General features: G+C 39.2%; 1 protein-coding gene across 1 annotated transcript; it reads left to right on the top strand.

Moving 5' to 3' along the window:
- The first annotated feature begins 1,007 nt into the window (after positions 1-1,007).
- Positions 1,008-1,814, top strand: LOC102662317 (uncharacterized). Its single transcript, XM_006604998.4, has 2 exons — positions 1,008-1,286; positions 1,359-1,814. Exons 1-2 carry the CDS (start codon positions 1,008-1,010, stop codon positions 1,812-1,814), a joined length of 735 nt encoding a protein of 244 aa, XP_006605061.3.
- Positions 1,815-10,775: the final 8,961 nt, after the last annotated feature.

The following is a 10,775-nucleotide window of genomic DNA, read 5'->3' as shown; positions in this document are numbered from 1 at the left end:
CTGCTTGTGGTCCAGATTTAAGGTTTATTTATGTGTTACCTGGGTGGGAAGGGTCTGCAGGAGATTCTCGAGTATTACGAGATGCATTACGTCGTCAAAACAAACTTGAAATTCCAACTGGTAATATTTCTTAGAAATAACTTTTTTCTTTTTTTTTTGGTCTACTTTAAGTCTATGTTTGTTATTTTAAACATTGTAGGTAAGTATTTTCTTGTGGATGCGGGATATACCAATGGTCCGGGATTTTTAGCACCATATTGAGGGACTAGATATCATCTCAATGAGTGGATTGGAAACACCCCTCAAAGTTACGAGGAGTTATTTAATCTTCGTCATGCAAGTGCCCGAAATGCAATAGAAAGGTCATTTGGGATCTAGAAAAAAAGATGGAGTATATTAATAACTCCTTCATTTTTTGATATAGAGACACAAATAAGAATTATCAATGCTTGTTTTGTGTTACACAATTTCATAAGAGACGAACAACAAACTGATCAACTTTTAGAAGTTCAAGACTTAGAATTTTTATATGTTGTTGATGAAGAGTTAGTCCATCAATCAAGGGAAGAAGTTCAAAATAATGTCATAGATGATATCACAACTATTCAAGCTACCGAGGAATGGACAAGATTTCGAGATACATTAGCTATGAATATGTTTGCTAACTATCAAGTTAGGAGAAACTTTGCTTAGGGATAGTTCTTTTTAAATGTAATTTGCTATTGCTGACAAACTTTGTGTGCTTTGTTACTATTGTACTTTTCTATTGAAGATAGACTTTTATGTACTTTGCTATTGCATAAAAACTTTGCTTGAAATATTTTCTATGATTGTGCAGTGAACTAGTCAAATGAATAAAGTAGGTCATATCTACTATTTGTTATGTGTAGGTTGAATAAGTGACATTAACTTCAATGGAGTCATCTAATGAAAAAATGACTGACAAAAGAAAAGTTTTAGGAAAAAATAATGAGGAAACAAGAAGTTATTTTACATGGAATTTGGAAATGGAACGTGTATTGGTTGATGTACTTAGAGATCAAAGGAATTTGGGCAACAAGGGTGACGGAGGTTGGAAAAGGTCAGCATTGAATGCTGCAGCCGCAGTGTTATCTACAAGCTTCAATGTTAATGTCACATCAGATAATGTCAAAAATCGTATCAAATTATGGAGATCGTGGTATGGTATTGTAAGTGACATCCTTGGCCAGAGTGGATTTGATTGGGATGGCACTAAGCACATGATCACAGTTGAGAATGAAAATGCTTGGAATGAATATTGCACTGTAAGTATTCTTTAGTATGTTGCTATTTGTTATTCAAAGTAGATTGGATTTGACTTTTTCTTTGTTTTCCAGTCGCATAAATCGGCTAAACCGTTTCGATTCAAGGTGCTTCAAAATTGGGATGATATAGTGGATTTGTGTGCTAAAGATAGAGCCACCGGTCATGGAGCTGAATCTACTATGGATGCTGATGAAGCAATGAGTAGAGAAACAAATGAAGTGGAATTCATGGGGTTAGGTGCTACTGCCATAGATTTAGAAGAACCAAGCTCTAATACAAAAGGAAAAAGACAAGGTTCGACTTCTTCTGGCACACATCCTCACAAGAGAAAGATAGGAGAAAAAGAAGGAATAGCAGCTTCTTTGGATAAAATGGTGAACTCTTTTAACCGAATGGTGGAAAAGATGGATGGTAAAGTTGATGATGAAGATATTCAAGAAGCATTGCGTGAGGCAGCTTTGATACCAGATCTTAGTAGACAACAATGGGCTAAAGCTATTAAATGGTTAGCTGACGATCCAAAGTAGTTAGCTATTGTGAAAGCCCTTCCAATTCACCAAAAGACAGATTATGTTTTAACACATCTTGGAGAATGAAACTTGGTGAGTAACCTTTTGTCTACATTTCCAATTTCAATTTTCAAATTATAAATTTGTGTCTTTTTTATGCCTAATTGAACTCATATTTTCACTATAGTTATTTGTCTTTCCTCTTGTGACTTATATTATCTTGTTTCTTCTCCCCTAAATGGCAACATTGGATGTTAATTATTCAGGTTCATCGACCTTTTACACTTGATGATGAATGAAGATTATGGAATGAAGAACGTTGTTTTTTTTTTTAAATTTGGACCTTGCAATTTTTGTTTAAGATCTTTGTTTGGAACTTGATTAATTAGGACCTTGTAATGCTTGTGTTGATTCGTGTTTATGCGTTGGTGCGTTATTAACAATTTGAATTTTCTTCCCGTAAAAACAATGAAATTAATATCATTTGAATTTTGTACGAGATAATTGTCCTTAAATTACATAATTATTTAATTTTAATATGTTTTTTAAAATTATTGCAAGACTAGGTAATTAATTTTTTAAACAAGAATAAAGAAGTACATATCATTCATCTTTTAATTTTGCAGTATTGTTTAATCCAAGTTTTTTTGTGTTACTACAAAAATATTGTATAAAATTCAAAATTGTTTAGCATTAAAATTATTTTGATGATTTAATTATTAAGTATTAAAAAAAACTTATTATTATATATTTTATAACATTAAATTTATTTTGAATATTTAACTATTTAAAAAATGACTCATGTTTATTTTCATTCAATATTGAAATTTTAATTTTTAAATAAATATTTAAAAATTAAAATTTGAATTTCATTGAAATTGAATTACTTTATCCAAACAAGGAAATTAAAATACAAGAAATTGAATTGCCTCATCCAAACAAAATATTTACAAAATGAAAGAAATTTAAATCAAGGCAATCAAAATGCTGTGAATTTGAATTTCCTAGAAATCTTTAAATTCCTCATCCAAACACATGGTAAAGTACGAAAAGGGGGGTAAACTTAGTAATTGGGGTGCGCTTAGAAATCTTCCTCATGAAGCCTCTGGGCGGCAAGCACCTCCCTTTTTCCCTATAAATAGGGGAGGGGGGCTGTTTCAAAATATTCATGACCCCTAGGCTATGCATTTCAGCTATTTTGGGTAAAAAAAAACATGTTTTCGTGAAGAAAAATCAAGTCGAAGTGCTTCCGTAACGCTTTCGAGACGTTTCTGTGAGCAAATCTATGAAGATTTTCCTCCGTTCTTCACCGTTCTTCATTCTTCAAATGAGGATGTCAATAACTCTGCTCCCATACTGATTGAGAGCTGACAACCTCATCATGTATATGTCTCTCAACCCATGAGGGAGACACATGAAATTCCCCACCACAATCTAGCCGACTTCGAGCCTTGCCTCGGATATGCCACTGAAAGGCAAGCAGCTGGTGGTATACCCTTGCAAAACACTTTGGAGGGGCCTCAATTTCGCCCCCAACCACAACCCTTCTATGGAAAAATGGTGGGTTACACACCTTCAAGCTTTGCGGATTTGGTCTTCACCGGCGAAAGGATCAAAGTGGGTCTGGAAAAAGGCAAATCTGATCATCCTGCTTTGATGAATGCGAAAACTGGGGCAAATGAAAAGAATGAGAATGAGGGAGAAACCCTTGCTATGACTGCCATTCCTACACAGTCAAATTTCCCATCATCCCAACAATGTCATTACTTAGCCAATAACAGTCCCTCTCACCCAATCATCCACAAAGGCCATCCCCAATCATCCACAAAGCCTGCCCGTCACACATTCGGTGTGAAAACATTGACCAAAATGGAATTTTGTAGCAAAAAGCCTGTAGGATTCACCCCAAATTCCGGTGTCATATGCTAACTTGCTCCCATATCTACTTGATAATGCAATGGTAGCCATAACCCCTACCAGGGTTCCTCAACCTCCATTTTTTCGAGGATACGACTCGAACACAACATGTGCATATCATGGAGGAGTTCTGGGACATTCCATTGAGCACTGTATGACCTCGAAGCGTAAGGTGCAAAGTCTAATTGATGCAGGCTGGCTGAAATTTGAGGAGAATTGCTTGTTGAATCCTAACATTGACAAGTGACACCACACATGGGACAATTTTGAAAGCTGTTGTTAGATGTCTCTAATGACTCATCAGGATTTTCAAGTTTATGCCATTATTGTAAACCACAATTACAATGCTAAATAAAATGGGTAAAGTTGACATCTTTGTGCCTCATCCTCTCATAATTACATCTTTGCTTCGACTAGAATGTGGGTGCAAGCCATTGGTTTGTTTGCTCACTGCGACCTGCACTCCTGAGTTTGGACTTCCAAGACCGTTCAATTAGAAATTACTCATGCTACACATTTGGTGAGGGTGCCGTAGTACGACGAGTAAAGCGAAAAAAAAGTTCAAAAAGAAAAAGGAAAAAAGCATTTGATTGACAGTGTTTTCAAGTAAAAATATAGACGTTCATGTGACCTTATTTTATCATTCCAGAAAGTTTGTCTTTTTTAGAGAGAAGTGAGTTATCAAGAATAGGAGTCATTTGAATTAACCCGTCAACTGAAAAAATCCTTCAACTATTTCTCGTCCTTGAAAAAATCTTTTTGCGAGAATCAACCGTCTCTTTCATTCTTCCTTGCTACAAGGTTATGAAAACAAAACAACGATGGATACCTTAGAGCCCTACACTGGGGCAATGAAAGGCACCATGCATAAACCTCAAGCAAACCTAGGGGCAGATTAGAAGTTCTCACCCAATAGGTTCCCAGCTACAAGGTCATGACAAAAGATAACAATTGGTACCTCAAAGCCTTACACTAGGGCAATGAGGGGCACCGTGCATGAGCCTCAAGCGAACCTGGGGGCAGATCAAAAGTTCTCACCCGTCGATGTTTTGAAACAAAAAAATGGGGGGACAAACCCTAGGATTTAAATAGAGTGATTAAACGACAAACGGCTCCATTGTTGTCACTCCAAAATGGTCAAGTGTTTAAATCAAACAAAACATACACTCTGAGGGAGTTCCCGGAGAGATTTGCAAAAGATAGGATAAGGTTGCATGAATTATCACCTCTTTCAAAAGGACAGTCAATATGTTTTTTCCAAAAAAATCAAATCAAATCAAAATCACAAAATAGGGAAAGAATGTCATGAACATTGTACAACTTTCCATTACATTGCATTGTTGCATACGAAGTCCGCATTTACCGCATTTCAAGACAAATGTTGCATGCATCTGGATCCCTAAAAATCATGTTAACTACATAAATTTCCTACATTTACTGTCCAATCTTTTTGAATTTAGAATGATTGGCCCTCTCAATGAGTCAATCTCTTGCTTTCTCATAAGGGTGGACCCTTGGGTACTCACCTTCAGAGGGCTATACGCCCTCGCCATCAGAGGACTACACGCCCTCGCCTTCAGAGGGCAGCACGCCCTCGCCTTCAGAGGACTACACGACCTCGCCATTAGAGGGCTACACGCCCTCGCCTTCATAGGACTACACGTCCTCGCCTTCAGAGGACTGCACGTCCTCACCTTCAGAGGGCTACTCGCCCTCGTCTTCAGAGGACTACACGTCCTCCCCTTCAGAGGACTACACGTCCTTGCCTTCAGAGGACTACACATCCTCCCCTTCAGTGGACTACACATCCTCGCCTTCAAAGGGCTACACGTCCTCTCCTTCAGAGGACTACATGTCCTCCCCTTTAGAGGGCTATACGCCCTCGCCTTCGTAGGGCGACATGCCCTCACCTTCAGAGGACTACATGTCCTCGCCTTCAGAACACCGAGACTATTTTAGTGAAAGAACACTGAGACTATTTTAGTCTCACAGTTATTAAGAACTATGTAGGTTTGAGTTCCTCATCAAAAATTGAGGATACGTAGGAGCAAAAGTCCAGCTTTTGTCGACCACCCCACCTTTTGTTACCATGACCCAAGAGTCTGGTGGCATGCGGAGACACCTGACGGTAACCCCACACACCCTTTGCTATCCGGCAACCCGAGAGTCCGGTAGCTTGCAGAGACACCTTACGGTTATCCGCACCTCGTCATTCGGAGACCCCAAGTCCGATTGACAAGCAGAGACCAGTGTGGTCATTTACACCCTTTCCGGAGATGTCAGCATCTTCCGGTAGAGAATATTTTAGTCTCACACTGCTTTCTCAAGAACTAAGTAGGTCTAAGTTCCTCATCACAAATTGAGGATACGTAGGAGCAAAAGCCTCGCTTTTGTCGACCACCCCACCTTTTTCTATTGTGACCTGTGAGTCCGGTGGCAAGTGGACACACCTTATGGTTATTCGCACCTTTGTCATCCAGAGACGGCAAGTCCAATGACATGCGGAGATACCTTATGGTTATCCACACCTTTTGTCAGCTAGAGGCAGGCAAAGCCCGATAGCATGCAGTGACTAATGAAATTCTGATACTGGGGACAGATGTCGTACCGGATGTCACGACATCACACTTCAGAACATGCAGATTGTGTTTGACTGTATAAACAGATTAAACAAGTAAATAACACAAGAGAATTGTTAACCCAGTTCGGTGCAACCTCACCTACATCTGGGGGCTACCAAGCCAGGGAGGAAATCCACTAAAATAGTGTTAGTTCAAGGTCTAACAGCCACTGTTTACAACCTTCTCACCTAACCACTACCCGTGCGACCTCTACCTAAGAGCCACTCTTAGATATGAGAAACCCCGCTCACTCCCTCTCACTCACACTCCCGTGTTTACAATCAATTCAAAGACACACCAGAGATTGCTCTCTGAACAATAGAGATCAACTCCACACACTAGAGATCAACTCTACACACTAGAGATCCAACACTTGATGTTAGGGTACCATCAAGGTGGCTCACAAAAGACTCAAGTCCCAAAACTCACAAAATAACTCTTCAATCTCGGACTTGGTACAGAACTCGTGCAGCCTTCATGTTTATATAGCAGTGTGCGTTTCTGGGCTGCAACTACTTGTGCTGGATGAGATCTATCATTCTTCCTGAAAATCTGCACTTAAAGATCTAAAAGATGCAGTTTGATCTTTTAGTTTTTATCTTTAATCTTTAATCCCTGAACGAACTCTTCTACTTTGAAATTCGAACTTTAATTATCTTTTAATTCGTTCCTAAGGATAGATCTTCTTATCTCTTGCTAACTGCACAATAATCTGTTAAAGATATAACAGAATTATATGTCCAGTATTATCGGGCCGGATGTCAGGACATCGTATCCGACATCGTGGATCCTGCAGCTTCACTACTTGACTTTTATCTTGCATTGTACAGCAACTCCAGTATTCTCGGGCAGGATGTCCTGGACATTGTATCCGACATCGTGAATCCTGCAGCTTCAATTCTTCATTTGACATTTCATTTTGCCTTGTGCATTGTGCAGCCCGATCTTATTCTTTGACATAACGTTGGACATCATGTGCAGCAACTCCAGCTTTCCTTCATTGTCTAAGTGCTTATGTTTTAACAAAATCTTAGCCAATCTTTTAAAACTCAGTAGAGCTAAGCACTAACAACTAACATCGTCATCTGCACCTTCCCCGGAGATGTCAGCGTCTTCCGGCCGAGACTGTGAAAAAGTCTCATGCATTTGCTATCTGTAAGACTCAAAGCCTGATAGCATGCAGTGACTAACTTCGTCATCTACAAAGTCCCCAGAGATGTCAGCGTCTTCCGGCCGAGACTGCGAAAAAGTCTCATTTGCTATCCGTAAGACTCAAAGCCCGATAGCATGCAGTGACTAACGTCGTCATCTGCACCTTTCCCGGAGATGTCAGCGTCTTCCGACCGAGACTGCGAAAAAGTCTCATTTGCTATCCGTAAGACTCAAAGCCCGATAGCATGCAGTGACTAACGTTGTTATCTGCAACTTTCCTGGAGATGTCAACGTCTTACAGCCGAGATTTTTTTTTGTCTCACACTTTTGTTACCCTGACCCGTGAAGTCAAGTGGCAGGCGGAGATACCCGAGTGGTTATCCGTACAAAGACAACTTCTGTTAATCCTGACCCGTGAAGTCAGGTGGCAGGCAGAGATACCCAAGTGGTTATCAGTACAAAGACAACTTCTGTTAATCCCGACCCGTGAAGTTAGGTGGAAGGCGGAAATACCCCAAGTGGTTATCCGTACAAACACACTTCTGTTAATCCTGACCCGTGGAGTCAGGTGGCAGACGGAAATACCCCAAGTGGTTATCCGTACACACACAGTTCTGCTACCCCGACCTGTGAGAAGTCAGGTAGCACGCGGAGACGCCCTATATGGTAATCCGCACACATTTCGAAGACTAAAATGTCTTCAGTCATTGCACGCCTTCAAAGGCGACAATGACCCTCATTTACATTTCGAAGACGACAATGTCTTCAGTCATTGCATGTCTTCAAAGGCGACAATGTCCTCATCTACATGTCGAAGACGACAATGTCTTCAGTCATTGCATGCCTTCAAAAGGCGACAATGTCTTCATTTTCATTTCGAAGACGACAATGTCTTCACCTCAAAAACTTCAATATCCTTTTTCCCTGTGCTTTGTAGGACTCAACGTCCTTTGTTTGTACGCTTTTTTCTTAAAAAAAAGGGAGAGTGAAAATGAATTAAACGAGAAAAGAAGAAATTTCAATATCTTCATGCCTTCACGGGTTTTACTGCTTTGATTTGCGCTAGTGGCCGATCGGGTAAAGATTCAACTCAAACGAAATTAGTGTCTTATCTTTACTTCCCTTTTATCTCCAATAAAATATAAGTAAAGAGGGGCAACTGTCATACCCTAATTTCATTTGGGGACCATTGTTTGTCGGCATGCGACCTTTTTTTTACCACCTCAACATGTTTAAAAACCATCATTGTGGAATCCGTAAAGTTCCGAGATGTTTCGGGAAGAAACTGGTCAAAAACAGGAAAACGGGAGTGTATTTAGCAAAGTGGGGTGTGTGTAAATAAACTGTTACACTCTAATTTCATCCGAGGACCATTGTTGATCGCTTCGGAAGGCTTAACACTCATTGCGGTAGAATCCGTAAAGTTTCGTGAGATTTCGTGAAGAAAACAACCAAAAACACAAAATGGGGGTGAACTTATCAAGATAGGGGTGTAAATAGCCATTTGAATCTAGGCCCTTCCAGAACATTTTGGAAGTTGGGTTGCTTAAGGAGGAAACAACTGGGTGGCAAACTCCTCCACGCTATTGAAAAATGGTTTTCGAGGCTTCTGTAGCTTCCGTAATGCTTCTGTAAAATTTCCAAAAACCTTGGGTAAGCATATTTTACTTAACATTGGTGAAAGGGAAGAGAAAAAAAATATGAAAATCAAATCCGAAACACTTCTGTAAGGCTTCCGTAACTTTTCCGTAAAGTACGAAAAGGGGGGTGAATTTAGTAATTGGGGTGCGCTTAGAAATCTTCCTTATGAAGCCTCTGGGTGGCAAGCACCTCCCTTTTTCCCTATAAATAGGGGAGGGGGGCTGTTTCAAAATGTTCATGACCCCTAGGCTATGCATTTCAACTATTTTGGGTTAAAAAAAACATGTTTCAGTGAAGAAAAATCGAGTCGAAGTGCTTCTGTAACGCTTCCGAGACGTTTCCGTGAGCAAATCTTTGAAGATTTTCCTCCATTCTTCGTCCGTTCTTCGTTCTTCATCCGCTAAGTGTTTCAATCTGGGACTTTCAATTCATTTCTTGTTTTGTTTGCTTTCATCTTCATCTTGTTCACTTTCAATTTTCTTTTCTTCCATTTTTAATGTGCTTTAACCGTTTATTTAAGCCATTATCTCGCCTAATAAATGATAAAATGAATTTCATTCGATCATTTGTGTTGTAATGTCATTTAATCACTGTTAAAGCAAAATCTAACCGATCGTTCATGTTGTAACCTCGATTAAACCATAAAAAGCAAAATAATAATAAAATAATCAAAATATCTTGAAAAATTAATAATAAAATAATCAAAATATCTTTGAATAAAATAATCAAAAAAATCAATCGGACGTTTTTCTTTGGAAGTTTCCTTGAATGAATTAATTAATAACCAAAGTGAAACTAAGGCTAAAATCAACTCACAAATTAAGCTTTGTCCGCAAAAATCACTAAAACCGTTTTAAGGTCCAACGCCTTAAACAGTCCTCTTTGCTTTTATATGTAAAGATGGACCGTTCAAAAGCATAAAATCAACATTTAACTTTACCACTTTTGCAAGAACTATGTAGGTCTGAGTTCCTCATCGCAATTGAGGATACGTAGGAGCAAAAGCCCCGCTTTTGTTTACCACCCCAAGAGATCGTTAATAGTCCAACGCCTTAAACGTTTCTCTCCTTTCAAAAACAAGAGATCGTTAATGGTCTAACACCTTAACGTTTCTCTCCTTTCAAAAACAAGAGATCGTTAATGGTCCAATGCCTTAACGTTTCTCTCCTTTCAAAATCAAAAGATCGTTTAAATGGTTCAACGCCTTAAATGACCTTTGTTCTGTTTAAATTGATCTTGCGGAAAAAGATCAAAACAACTTAACCAACGTTTAGTTCTGAAAGAACTACATAGGTCTGATTTCCTCATCGTAATTGAGAATACGTAGGAGTGAGGGAAACACCCTTGTCGACCACACCAAAATTAAAAACATAAAAAGCATAAAAACATAAAAAGACATAAAAAAGGGAAAATAAAACATTTTGAAGTCATATTTGCACACTTGACTAAAGGCTACCGTCCCTTGTGATGGACGCATGGAGTGCTAATATCTTCTCCGTGCGTAAAAATAACTCTTGAACCTTTCACGATTAAAGTTCGTAGACCACACCTTTCCGGTTTTTCCGACGTTTTCCTCAAATAAACGTTGGTGGCGACTCCGTGCATTTTCCTTTCTTGGAAGACGCACCCGTGAGCCCCGCGTCGCCCT

The sequence above is a fragment of the Glycine max genome, chromosome 19, assembly GCF_000004515.6.
Source record: "Glycine max cultivar Williams 82 chromosome 19, Glycine_max_v4.0, whole genome shotgun sequence".
NCBI classification, from domain to species: Eukaryota; Viridiplantae; Streptophyta; class Magnoliopsida; order Fabales; family Fabaceae; genus Glycine; species Glycine max.
Note: the sequence above shows the minus strand (reverse complement) of the source record. Positions and strands in the feature narration are given on the sequence as shown.